The 14972-nt window shown below is 39.7% G+C and overlaps 2 protein-coding genes across 5 annotated transcripts in view; both read left to right on the top strand.

The window, feature by feature from the left end:
• Positions 1-3453, top strand: part of LOC127867807 (trichohyalin-like) — a 291013-nt gene extending 287560 nt beyond the window's left edge. The window contains exons 38-39 of one of the 2 annotated variants that reach the window (XR_008043665.1): positions 2751-2961; positions 3124-3453. The gene's annotated coding sequence lies outside the window, so the exon portion shown is untranslated. Of the gene's footprint in view, positions 1-2750 lie in introns of both variants that reach the window. The other variant, XR_008043666.1, reaches the window with a different exon arrangement.
• Positions 1-14972, top strand: part of LOC127867806 (uncharacterized) — an 83244-nt gene that overhangs the window by 35102 nt on the left and 33170 nt on the right. For all 3 annotated transcript variants that reach the window (XM_052409264.1, XM_052409266.1, XM_052409265.1), the window contains exons 20-25: positions 668-757; positions 1516-1592; positions 1909-1991; positions 4125-4258; positions 4579-4730; positions 14674-14802. In XM_052409264.1, coding sequence (XP_052265224.1) covers positions 668-757; positions 1516-1592; positions 1909-1991; positions 4125-4258; positions 4579-4730; positions 14674-14802 — 665 coding nt within the window. The remainder of the gene's footprint in view (positions 1-667; positions 758-1515; positions 1593-1908; positions 1992-4124; positions 4259-4578; positions 4731-14673; positions 14803-14972) is intronic.

The raw sequence follows: 14972 nt of genomic DNA on the forward strand, positions 1-14972 counted from the left end.
TCATGTATTACTTTGTTGTTAATGTTATTCAATCTGCCAAAGCGCTTGAAACCATGTAGTGAAACATTTTATCATTGCTTTTAAATTGTGTCCCTGGGGTAGCTGTTTAGAGTTTAAACAAATGGTATGCTGGGTATAAGGCAGACATTAGATAATATTTTCTCCTCTTTTTTTCCACTGAAGACCTATTATTATTCTGACTATTGCAGATATTTCTAAAAGCAAATGTTCAAGTAAATTCTGCTGCTTTCCAAATCAGATCATTAATATATAGAGTACTGTGAAACCAAGACATTTGTTGCACACTTTCTATTGTGAATGTTCAAAACTCCAACAAATGTTCAAGACCAAAGTCTTATGTTACACATTCATTTTTAAAAATCAATTAAGGTTAGCCATACATTTCATGTCATTGAAAATCAAATGAGTCGCGTTTTGAGAAAACCGGGCATAATGCATGTGCGTAAAGTGTCGTCCCAGATTAGCATGTGCAGTCCGCACAGGCTAATCAGGGACGACACTTTCCGCTTTTACTAGATTTTAGGTAAAAAGGGACTTCCTTTAAACGAAAAATATCATTCAAGCGAAAAGTGTGAGTACTAAGGTGAGTACTGCATAAAGATGATGTTTATCATGCCAGGGTAAAGATGATACATGAATATTACAGGATATATTGGATACAAAATGCCCGACCCCTGATTGTCAAGGCCACATCATCAAGATACACGTCATCCGTCCGGACAGTACAGAAAAAGAGGTATGTCTTTGGTCTTCTAGGGGGCTTCATTGGTACATAGTTGGACTTCTGTCTGACCCTGCAGTGGCAAGTTAAAATTTTATTTTGTATTCACATAAGTATTTAATTGTAACTTTATCGCTGTGAATCTTCAGATGAAATCTGCGGATTTCAAATCCCTGGGGTCACTCTTGAGATCAAGTTTGTAAGGGTTGCCAAAATGACGGACATTTAACAAGGATATTTAAAAGAAATGAACCTTTTAACAGAAAGGACACTCAAAGTAAAGCTAAATGAAGAAGGCATCATAAAATTACATATATTTTATGGTACAGTGCTAGTATTATGATACATTATGACGGTAGTATCTCCTGAATAATATTTTTTATCACATGCTATACCCTGTTTCCCATGTAATACAACCATTACATATTTTTTTATATTACACATGTGTAATACGACATTTTTAAGCGTTTACATTGGCTTAGTTTTCGTTTATTGACCAATCACATTTTGTTATTTTGCTGAAATGACGTTGCAACAACATTCGGGATTTATCATTATGTTTGCGTAAATATTTATTTAATTTGCTCATTTAAAAGAATGTGATAAAAAAGATTATTAAACTTGTCCAGGAAATTCGTTAGTAAGCTCGCCAAAGGCTCGCTTCCTAACAAAATTCCTGAACTCGTTAAATAAAATATAGTATGATATGACAACTAGTGCCAGATCCTATATTTATGAAAAGATGGCAAATTCCATGGCAATGCTTATTTCAGTATGTGTCTGACAAGTACACCACAATTAAAGAAAACCAGAAAAACAAGAAGCAGACTGCAAAACAGAAGCCTACCAAGTATGTCAGGGCTTCATTTGTTAAATGTTATTAATTTGAATTGTGTTACTGAAAAGGCTTATATTGCACATTGTTTAATCTGGATTTATGTAACATCTTAAATGTAACTATACAATAAATTATTTTCTATTAAAAGAAAACAGTATAGTTTATCAATGTTGTATGTCTTATTTACAGAAGTCACATATTTTTACACAAGGATGTAAGAAATGACTTCAAACAATATTGGTTTACCTGCACTCTCTGGTATTAAAGTATAGTTCCAAAGTTGGTGAAAATACAGAACATTTTCATACACTTTGGTATACTATTTTAGTGAACAAAGAATTACAAGGAAGAAAGAGCAGAAAGACAAAAGGAGACATAAACGACAGGAGCATTCACAATGCAATTCTTACGGTAACTAGTCTTAAACAGTTTCATTAAGACTTGTGATAACAACTAACTTAGGCATGTGTGCAATGAAAATTTGACCTTTGGGTCATACGACAAATTATGTTTTTTGTTTTTTTTTATGTTCCCCAACTCTAAAGTGGGGGACATATTGTTTTTGCCCTGTCTGTTGGTTGGTTGGTTTGTGTGTTTGTGTGCTCCAACATTAACATTTTGCCATAAGTTTTGCAATATTAAAGATAGCAATTTCATATTTAGCATGCATGTGTATCTGATGGAGCTGCACATTTTGAGTGGTGAAAGGTCAAGGTGAAGGTCATCCTTCAAGGTCAAAAGTCAAATATATAGCTTCAAAGCAGCACAGTAGGGGACATAGTGTTTCTGACAAACATATTTCTTGTTTTATAGTAAATTAAAGGTTTGTCATGATCTTAAAAAGCCCATATGTATTAAAACATGCCAAAACATCACATTATGCACAAGAACCAGTTCTTCTTTAATCAATTGTATCTGAAATACATGAAATTCTTTTTTTATGCCCCCGGTAGGGTGGCATATAGCAGTTGAACTGTCCATCAGTATGACAGAATATGTGTATGTCAGTCTGTCCGAAAAAAAACTTTAACGGTGGCCATAACTTTTGCATTATTGAAGATAGAAACTTGATATTTGGCATGCATATGTATCTCATGAAGCTGCACATTTTGAGTGGTGGAAGTTCAAGGTCAAGGTCATCCTTCAAGGTCAAAGGTAATTTTTAACCAGGTTTTCCGAAGGAAAAAACTGGTTATTAGATTGGCGAATGCGGGCGGGCTGGCTGGCTGGCTGGCGGGCTGGCTGGCTGGCGGGCTGGCGGAATAAGCTTGTCCGGGCCATAACTATGTCGTTCATTGTCAGATTTTAAAATCATTTGGCACATTTGTTCACCATCATTGGACGGTGTGTCGCGCGAAATAATTACGTCGATATCTCCAAGGTCAAGGTTACACTTTGAGTTCAAAGGTCAAAAATGGCCATAAATGAGCTTGTCCGAGCCATAACTATGTCGTTCATCGTCAGATTTTAAAATCATTTGGCACATTTGTTCACCATCATTGGACGGTGTGTCGCGCGAAATATTTACGTCGATATCTCCAAGGTCAAGGTCACACTTTGAGTTCAAAGGTCAAAAATGGCCATAAATGAGCTTGTCCTGGCCATAACTATGTCATTCATTGTGAGATTTTAAAATCATTTGGCACATTTGTTCACCATCATGGGACGGTGTGTCCCACGAAAGAATCATGTCAATATCTCCAATGTCAAGGTCGCCACGACTAAAAATAGATTAAAAAAAAAAAAAAAAACTTACAAAGGGGGTTAATTTTTTTTGGTCATTTCAAAAGTTCAGTTTGAGTTTTCTCCCTTTATCAGATTTTTTTTTCACAATGAAAACCTGGTTTTGTGACAATTTTGTCCCTTGTTTTTAATATTTCAAAGCGGCGCAATAGGGGTCATTTTGTTTCTGACGAATACATCTTTTGTCTATGATATTAATGCAAACAAATCTGATTAAATAATAATGTGCCAACATGAAATAAATAATGTTTGTTGATAACATTATAAAAAATACTTGATTATAACACCAACAAGTTTACATTTGTTTTATAGCAAAAGTATTGGTCACCTGTGAAGGAATATTAAGATAATAATGTTATATTTACAGTAAAGTTCAGTAGACAGAGGTCACTCTTTAGGGCCCAGTAGCAATAAGTATCTCTCATATTTACGTTATGTTTGCATTTTTTAGCTCATATCAACATTTATGATCAATATAATCTTCAAGTGAAGGACAACTGTGCCATAGTGGTCCATGTTATGATTTTCAAATTTTCATTCTTGCTTTTTTCAAGTAGCAATAATTTATCTCTATGTTGAACTTTGTTCTGGGAAAACTGGGCTTTATGCATGTGTGTAAGCTTTAAAGTTTCTTACCAGATTAGCCTGTGCAGTTGGAACAGGCTCATCTGGAATGCCATTTTCCACTAAAACTTCATTTTCGCTAAGAAGAGACTTCTTTTTAACGTTTGGACACTTAAAGCTGTGGGGTGAACAACCACAGTTTTCTCAGAACAAGGCTCATGGTTCATGTGTTTCCAGCTGAGCCAGAGGTGGAGATTGTTGATGGTGCGAGTGCTGTTGCCTTCATAGAGGACATAGAGACACCAGAGTACACCCTGCCCTGCATCAAGAACACCACTGTGCTCAAACGAGACAAGCTCAACGATAATAAGGTGAGATGTACGAGGTATTTAAGTAGGCAAAATGCATTTATGTAGTTATGGTAATTTGAAATGTTTTATATGTGTACGAAAGCTTCTTATTTGATAAAGTATTGAAGAACTATATTTGCAAAAGAAATGTCTGCATGTTTATTTTCGAAAGTTTTTTATTTTATTGGCTGGTAGTATTAAGCTCTTGATGTAAAGCCAGTCTTTGGGTGGTGAGTGTATTATGTAAAAAAAAATTCCTCTACGGATAACCCCTGTGATAATAAGCATACAATTATCTGAAAATCTTAGTAACCAAACAATTGTTCACTAAATCCTTTCAGTCTAGTACATCGAATGGTAAGGCTAAGAAAGCTCGCAAGAAGAAAGACAAGTCCAAGCAGATTCTCAACGTTGAGGTCAACTTTACTGATGGCAAGGAAGACAAACTCTTGAGCGAGAAGTCTGTTCTGAGTGATGAGGAGAGTAACCTGATGTGAGTCTTACTGTTAATTATTGCAGATTGGCTCTGATTATACGAGCCTTGTTCTTAGAAAACCAGGTTCTATGCAGGTGCATAAAGTGTTGTCCCAGATTAGCCTGTGCAGTTCACACAGGCTAATGCGGGACAACACTTTCTGCCTATACTGGAATTTTGTTTAGAGAAGACATCCTTGAAACGAAAACTTCCATAAAGGCGGAAAGTGTTGTGCCTGATTAGCATGTGCGTACTGTTCAGGATAATCTTGGACGACACTTGATGCACATGCATTAAGCCTGGTCAGGATAATCATGGACGACACTTGATGCACATGCATTAAGCCTGTTCAGGATAATCATGGACAACACTTGATGCACATGCATTAAGCCTGACGACACTTGATGCACATGCATTAAGCCTGGTCAGGATAATCTTGGACGACACTTGATGCACATGCATTAAGCCTGTTCAGGATAATCATGGATGACACTTGATGCACATGCATTAAGCCTGGTCAGGATAATCATGGACGACACTTGATGCACATGCATTAAGCCTGTTCAGGATAATCATGGACGACACTTGATGCACATGCATTAAGCCTGACGACACTTGATGCACATGCATTAAGCCTGGTCAGGATAATCTTGGACGACACTTGATGCACATGCATTAAGCCTGGTCAGGATAATCATGGACGACACTTCATGCACATGCATTAAGCCTGTTCAGGATAATCATGGATGACACTTGATGCACATGCATTAAGCCTGGTCAGGATAATCATGGACGACACTTGATGCACATGCATTAAGCCTGGTCAGGATAATCATGGATGACACTTGATGCACATGCATTAAGCCTGACGACACTTGATGCACATGCATTAAGCCTGTTCAGGATAATCATGGATGACACTTGATGCACATGCATTAAGCCTGGTCAGGATAATCATGGACGACACTTGATGCACATGCATTAAGCCTGACGACACTTGATGCACATGCATTAAGCCTGGTCAGGATAATCATGGATGACACTTGATGCACATGCATTAAGCCTGGTCAGGATAATCATGGACGACACTTCATGCACATGCATTAAGCCTGGTCAGGATAATCATGGACGACACTTGATGCACATGCATTAAGCCTGGTCAGGATAATCTTGGACGACACTTGATGCACATGCATTAAGCCTGGTCAGGATAATCATGGACGACACTTGATGCACATGCATTAAGCCTGGTCAGGATAATCTTGGACGACACTTGATGCACATGCATTAAGCCTGGTCAGGATAATCATGGACGACACTTGATGCACATGCATTAAGCCTGACGACACTTGATGCACATGCATTAAGCCTGACGACACTTGATGCACATGCATTAAGCCTGGTCAGGATAATCTTGGATGACACTTGATGCACATGCATTAAGCCTGGTCAGGATAATCATGGACGACACTTGATGCACATGCATTAAGCCTGGTCAGGATAATCATGGACGACACTTGATGCACATGCATTAAGCCTGGTCAGGATAATCATGGACGACACTTGATGCACATGCATTAAGCCTGGTCAGGATAATCATGGACGACACTTGATGCACATGCATTAAGCCTGGTCAGGATAATCATGGACGACACTTGATGCACATGCATTAAGCCTGGTCAGGATAATCATGGACGACACTTGATGCACATGCATTAAGCCTGACGACACTTGATGCACATGCATTAAGCCTGGTCAGGATAATCATTGACGACACTTGATGCACATGCATTAAGCCTGGTCAGGATAATCTTGGACAACACGTGATGCACATGCATTAAGCCTGACGACACTTGATGCACATGCATTAAGCCTGGTCAGGATAATCATGGACGACACTTGATGCACATGCATTAAGCCTGGTCAGGATAATCTTGGACAACACGTGATGCACATGCATTAAGCCTGGTCAGGATAATAATGGACGACACTTGATGCACATGCATTAAGCCTGACGACACTTGATGCACATGCATAAAGCCTGACGACACTTGATGCACATGCATTAAGCCTGGTCAGGATAATCATGGATGACACTTGATGCACATGCATTAAGCCTGGTCAGGATAATCATGGACGACACTTGATGCACATGCATTAAGCCTGGTCAGGATAATCATGGATGACACTTGATGCACATGCATTAAGCCTGACGACACTTGATGCACATGCATTAAGCCTGGTCAGGATAATCATGGATGACACTTGATGCACATGCATTAAGCCTGACGTCACTTGATGCACATGCATTAAGCCTGGTCAGGATAATCATGGACGACACTTGATGCACATGCATTAAGCCTGACGACACTTGATGCACATGCATTAAGCCTGGTCAGGATAATCATGGACGACACTTGATGCACATGCATTAAGCCTGACGACACTTGATGCACATGCATTAAGCCTGGTCAGGATAATCATGGACGACACTTGATGCACATGCATTAAGCCTGACGACACTTGATGCACATGCATTAAGCCTGACGACACTTGATGCACATGCATTAAGCCTGGTCAGGATAATCATGGACGACACTTGATGCACATGCATTAAGCCTGACGACACTTGATGCACATGCATTAAGCCTGGTCAGGATAATCATGGACGACACTTGATGCACATGCATTAAGCCTGGTCAGGATAATCATGGATGACACTTGATGCACATGCATTAAGCCTGGTCAGGATAATCATGGATTACACTTGATGCACATGCATTAAGCCTGACGACACTTGATGCACATGCATTAAGCCTGGTCAGGATAATCTTGGACGACACTTGATGCACATGCATTAAGCCTGACGACACTTGATGCACATGCATTAAGCCTGGTCAGGATAATCATGGATGACACTTGATGCACATGCATTAAGCCTGACGACACTTGATGCACATGCATTAAGCCTGGTCAGGATAATCTTGGACGACACTTGATGCACATGCATTAAGCCTGACGACACTTGATGCACATGCATTAAGCCTGGTCAGGATAATCATGGACGACACTTTATGCACATGCATTAAGCCTGGTTTTCTGGACAACAATTGATGCACATGCATTAAGCCTGGTTTTCTGGACAACACTTGATGCACATGCATTTAGCCTGGTTTTCTGGACAACACTTGATGCACATGCATTAAGCCTGACGACACTTGATGCACATGCATTAAGCTTGACGACACTTGGTGCACATGCATTAAGCCTGACGACACTTGATGCACATGTATTAAGCCTGATGACACTTGATGCACATGCATTAAGCCTGACGACACTTGATGCACATGTATTAAGCCTGACGACACTTGATGCACATGTATTAAGCCTGACAACACTTGATGCACATGCATTAAGCCTGATTTTCCCAGAGCAAGGTTCGAGTCATATATGCTCATGTAAAAGATTTCCAACAGCTAGAGCTAAAAATGAGATTTGCTGATGTAGGATTCTGTGGTCTGTGCTGATCATGTCATAATTAAGTATATTAGTGTTATGCTCATCTATAAGATTAAGATTGCCCAAGCGTTTAAAAATGCTTAATTTTGTTTGCATTGTTTATTTATATGGAAAAAAAGTTATGTTCTTATATTTTTTGTAAAATTAGAGATAAATGATAAATGTTTTAATGTCATAAATACTGACCTGTTATCGTATGCTTATACTTTCCAAGGGGAAATAACTCATCCGGAATTTTAACTGGGAATCCGCCACCTCAATACCGTAATACAGGCCAGGTTAAACATAGTGCAATGCAACCTAGCCAAAAATCGGTAACCAACCCTCAATATTCTTTCCGGATCAACCAGGTGTATACGTGTCTTTTACGGCTCTGAATTAAAGTATTGTTTTTCACTTGGTTGATTGGGGTTTTGAATAGATAAATTGTGTTATTTATCTTTTTATTTCTCATTCGGATTAATTTGTGTGGATTTAATGGATTTTGTTTCATTTGTAAAAGGTAAGCCATGCTTGTTTTTATCGAACAATGGTTTATTTCTACCATGCTGGGTGTTTTCAGGCGCGAACGACCACGTGCAAAACGTGCTCTTCTAATACATTGCTAGAACGTGCAAAGCATGTTCTTCTAATGTGTTACGAGATCGTGCAAAGCGTGTTCTTCTATTGACAGATTGTTTATCATTTGCCATTGTGTGCAATAATGATTTTAACGTTCAGTATGACAATCTAATTGATTGTCATTTTATTTTTCATCTGTTTTGAATTAAACTTTTGTTTAATTTATGATCTACGGCAGTATTATTATAATTTTCATTATGGTCAAATAATGATTTTATGTGCCGTATGATAATCTGGTCTGTGACCAGTTTATGGTTGAATATGCTTTGCTCTTGTTTTTCATATATTCGACTACATGATGGTCGCAGAAACAAGAGTGGATAAATACCCGGTGACTTCGCAGATCATGGATGATAGTTGCAGTATCAGTCACCGGGTATCGGGCACGATCGCGACCGTACTATGCTAAGTCTCTTAGACAGTCGGTCAACATCAGACCATATGGAGACACCCGTCAGCCGGTCTTTACCCGATGGCATTGGTCAAGGACATCGACCAATGCCGGACCATTTGGCATCCGCCATACAGTCATTATCCGGTGACAACACTGGTCATGATATGACCGGTACGTCACCGGGGACGTTGATCACGGACCATTGATCGACGTCTGACCGACCGGTCATGTCACCGGTCCGGTCATTGATCACCGGTCCGGTCACCGGTCATGTCACCGGTCCGGTCACCAGTCCGGTCATTGATCACCGGTCATGTCACCGGTCATGTCACCGGTCCGGTCACCAGTCCGGTCATTGATCACCGGTCCGATGTCCGGTCCGGTCACCGATCATGTCACCGGTTATGTCACCGGTCCGGTCCGGTCACCGGTCCGGTCATTGATCACCGGTCATGTCACCGGTCCGGTCACCGGTCATGTCACCGGTCCGGTCACCGGTCATGTCACCGGTCCGGTCATGTCACCGGTCCGGTCATGTCAACGGTCTGGTCCGGTCACCGGTCCGGTCATTGATCACCGCTCCGGTCACCGGTCAACAGTCATCAGTTAGGCCTGCCACCGATAACACCAGTCACCGGTCAAGAAGAAGAACTCGGTCTTTTTCATTGAATTATTCTCCTATTCTTCGTTGAATACATCGTCTTCATCAAGGATTAGACATCGGACACGCTCTTCTTCGTCGAGCAGTTCTCATCGTCGCGGCTCTCGTAAGCGATCACGTCGTCACTCACGGAGACGTTATTCTAGAAGATCTCGGTCTCATCGAAGCCGATCCACATCTCGGCCGATCCAGATCTGGACATCGCAGGAAACGAGGACGTCGTCAACCTTCACGTAGACATCAGCGGACTGCATTGAGCACCACTGGATAGTTATCGAACATACCTCTCCTTCATTGAGCAGTTCTCGGCGTTGATACGCTCGTAAGCGATCATGTCAATGCTCACGGAGACAATATTGTAGAAGACAATATTTCCAGCGTAGCCGAACAATATTTCGGCATCGAAGTTATATGGATGTCGCCACTTCTCACGTAGGCGTTAATGAACCTACTGGTCATATCGACGTTCTTCATTTTATTCCTTTAGGAATATCATGTCTCCATTCCACGTGTGATGGTTCTTCTTATGGCATCCACACATGTTGCAGTCACCGAGCCGTAGTTGTATACGAACACTAGTTCGTTAAACATTCAGGCTTTGGGATAAGCTGTTCTTTTCTCCACTACGACTACAAGGACACTTATGCCTATTAATACTGATAATCTACATTTGTTTTCCGGTTAACATTATCAGATGACTTCGTGGATGGTCATTCTTCTGCACCAGATATTTCCATTCTGACGCAGTTATATTATACCGGTCCCGATCACCGGACATCGGTCACCATTCATCGGTCATATCAACGATCACTGATCACCGGTCAGAATAAGTGATGTCTCATCGCCATCGGATTGGATTTTTTGGCATGATCTTCTTTTCCGAGCAGTGCTTGACATTGATAACAGACCATATGGATTCCACCATTTTTCGGTCTTTAACTGGTAACGTCACCGGTCATATTATGACTGGTCCGTTCACCAGGCTACAGTTACCGGTCATTGACCGGTCCTGTTCGGTCACCACTTACCAATTACCGGTATTCCACTGTGTTTTCATCGGTCAATTTTTAGTATCACGGGTATCGTCTACATTACATAGTTGTATACCCCTGGCTATGATTGTATTGAATACTATATTTTATGGATTTAACAATCTACATGACTTTTTGTGTTTTTCAATACTGATGTTCTACTGGCGACGGTTACCAAATCATGCTATATCTGTTATTTGTACTTCTATCTCAACCGGCTACATGCAGACTACTGGTCTTGCAGATAGATCGGCTGAAGTGGGCTCGGAGACTAGCATTGAGGTCGAACATTACTATTTTACCTCTATTAATTTATGTTCGAGACCCGAAGGATGAATTGTTTTAACCGCCTTTACCTGTCTGCTACAGACTTTGCAGTCAGTGTCACGGAACAGTTGGGACACATTAATGACGCTAGCAGGATTAGCAAGACGACATTTGTATCGACTTCTTCTTTTCTATTGCTCCTACGGCAGTGCATATTTTCAAGCTACTGGAATCAACAAGAGTTCTGATACATAGGATTGCCTATCAGATTGACCGCATAGCGGCTACAGTCTTGTAGATGGCTTAGGACCTATTGAACTCAGATCTTAGATCCTAGGATCTGGAGGGACCTCATCTTAAAGTTATTCTTCTATTACACTTCTGGCCATAACAGGCCGTCTTCCTATAACTGGTCGTATTCCTTTCGGAATTCGTCCAGGTTAGAAGTCTTGAAGTAAATGGATTAATCAAGTCAGAATTTTATACTTCCATGCATTCTACCGGCAAGCGTGGACCCGCTTAAGGTTACCCCTAGGGTTTTCACCTTTTTCTGCCATCACACCTCCGATTCCGGAGGTACCACTATCAATCATATTTCCGTACTTCGCAAATCGATGACTTCGCGACCTGTATTATCCAGGATTTTAAAGGCGCCTGTTATTGGTTCAAGAAGAGGCTATATTCTGTAGATAGGTCATAAACTTATAAGTGTTAAACACTGTCCTATTCTACCAATTTTCAAGTGTGTTTGGAGTGGGAAAGTTCGGCTTGCCGTGGTTTCTTTGCCCACCCATCCTTGACAAATGGTTTCGGTCACCGGTCGGTATTTACCGGTCCGGTCACCGGTCCTTCTGCTGAGACGTCTTTTCTTACGTCCGTTTCAGCTTTATTTTTAAGATAATTGTATTAATCTCGGGATTATTTAATGACACAGATTTCCATCTTTTTGTCATTATTTACCACTATTCAGTGGTGTCTAGACTAGAAGATTATCTTGGCAAGAATATAGTTTATTCTACCACAACCTTCCTTACATCTTACACAGATGTGAGCAGATAAGGTTATGGACGATCACATAGAACAACGTATCTTGATTTTCTCAATTATGTGGTATCCTAACGAATATCACCTGCACATCTACATCTTGAAAAGCGAAAATTCTTTTTAGCTGTTTTTCATTTACAACACATTTTCACGATTCCTTTGTGATGGTTTCAACTATCACACATCGGTCGTGGTTTACTTACAGACACGGAGGTGATCATATTATCACTCCTTGTAACTGGAAATCAGAAACTTATTCGTTCTTTGCAAGAACAACAAATTTTCTCTATCGTCTTTCTCATACCAGTTCGTCTCAATGCCCTGTTGGACCTTTTGTCCTGCAGTTCTTTCTTATGAATTATTTTTCCGTTGGGTTCAATAATGTAATTGCGCATGCGCGGCAGTGAAGTTGCAGACGAGTTGCATGGTGTACATAGTATATCAAAGCATGTTGTTTATCATCAAACGCTAGTTATTAGCGTTTTGCGATCGTATATCGCAGTGTATACCGGTATGCTGAACAACGTCAACAATGCAGTTCACAGAAATCGATCCAGCAGGGTGTGCGATTGTTATACATTCGTCCATTGACATAAACTGGAATATCTTGCCTTCTTGGTGAGTTTTTGCAATAACTGAGTTTTTGCCATAATTTCATGAAATATACTTAATGAACCATGGGATTATGGTTCTACGACCTTTTAAGTCTCCTGTACAATTATTTTCAGGAAACTTCTTCACAGGTCAAATATCATATCTCACTGAGACATATTTTTACTGATCCAAACATGTGCCACTTCATGTCTGGCCATTAATAACTTTTAGTTATCTCTACAGAAGAACGTTTTTCTGTTAGTTTCAATCCTTGTTACTTGTGCAAGGATAATTCCATCAGAACTGTATAAAGGTTCTATGGAAAATCATTTTTTACTGGGTAATTGAGAGCATAGTTATTACCTTAATCACTCTGCTAGATACATAGAGGTTTTTCTCATCTTTTTCTTGATGATAAGAAATTTGTTCTTTTCTTCATCAAAGGATAGAAATTATGCTTTCGTATACCTTGTTTTGTGTAAGTCATCGCAACTCTGTGCTGTCTTACCTATTTTGGAACTGATCCAAACTATGGAACGTCAACACTATGTTTTTCGTTCCTTTACCTTCTTAAGCGGTTTTGACTTGTGTAACATGTTGGGATGCTTAATGAGCTCCCTATGAACCTTTTTCATCAGGCTTATTAACAGTTCCAATATAATTTTAAGACGGTTTTCCTTCTTATTATGGCTTTTACCATACGGAGAAGTGAAATTCATGCTTTTTCTGTTGAATACGACCAATTCCAGTTGGATCTATTGTCGTTTTCACTTTGTTGTGTCAGCCAGGATTCCTTGCTTAATATCAAGTCCTCTATATGGCTTCTACCTTCAAGTTTCCAAGTTTTCTTAAACTGGTAGTCATGAAGATGAGGATAAACTTCTTTGGGCAATCAGGGCTTTGAAGTTCTATCTCAGCAGTGTTAGTCAGAAGTCCATTCGAGGTTCTCAAAGACACTCTTCATTTCCCCCAAAAAAGGGGGGGGAGATGTGTCTGTGGCCTCTATTTCTCGGGGTTAGACCTCGACTAAGGAAAGTTAATCTTATCCTATCTAAGGATTCATTCCTTTTTAGGATCTGACCGCATGAATTAAGAGCTCTGTCTGTTTTGTGGGCATATATTAATCACACCCCACTTTTTGACGTGCTCTAAGCTGTTTACTGGAGGAATCCGACCACCTTGTCATCTTTTTATCTTCGTTTTCTGAAGTGCCAACAATACAATTTGTATACGTTTGGGCTTGTTGTGGTTTCACTAACGGTAGTGTCTTCTTTACGACATAGACATATTACTCTGTCCGAGAAGTCATAATTAAAACCGTTTTAACAAAGATTACTTGATATCATTAGCTGATAACCCTGTTTATGGGTTCTACTGTGTTGGGAAAATATATACGAACCTTCCCACCGCAGCTGCAAAATCAGCATACGATAACAGGTCAGTATTTATGACATTAAAACAAATTTTTTAAATAAAATTCATTTTAATTATTAAATACTTACCTGTTATCGGTAAGTCCCACCTCCCACCCCGCTATTCGATTAATATTTTTGTATATATATTGAAAGAATATTGAGGGTTGGTTACCGATTTTTGGCTAGGTTGCATTGCACTATGTTTAACCTGGCCTGTATTACGGTATTGAGGTGGCGGATTCCCAGTTAAAATTCAGGATGAGTTATTTCCCCTTGGAAAGTGTAAGCATACGATAACAGGTAAGTATTTAATAATTAAAATGAATTTTATTTAAAAAATTTGTTTATAGATTGTTTGTAAAGTTTGATAAACTCTTACAACTCTTAGTACAGATTTGTTTTTCTTTCATTGCAGAAATGAGGCCAACATCAGACCTTTTTCAGTGCCAAAACAGCTGCAGAAAGATGTGGCAATGTTTGAGAATACCTACGCTGTGACAGTTAAAGCTAACAAACCAGATGAAGTAACGGAGAATCTGTTTTCGTAAGGATATATTGTCATCTGTTGTAAAGCACATTATTGCAGCTACTCATTACTCAATGTATCTGTCACAACACAGGTTGGGTGCATGCGTGTGCGTGCAAAAAGATAAGATTTCATTAAGTCTGTGAAAAAAATGAATTATATCATATTTGTAAATGACCAAATGTTAT

Source organism: Dreissena polymorpha, chromosome 2 (assembly GCF_020536995.1).
Source record: "Dreissena polymorpha isolate Duluth1 chromosome 2, UMN_Dpol_1.0, whole genome shotgun sequence".
Lineage (NCBI taxonomy): Eukaryota > Metazoa > Mollusca > Bivalvia > Myida > Dreissenidae > Dreissena > Dreissena polymorpha.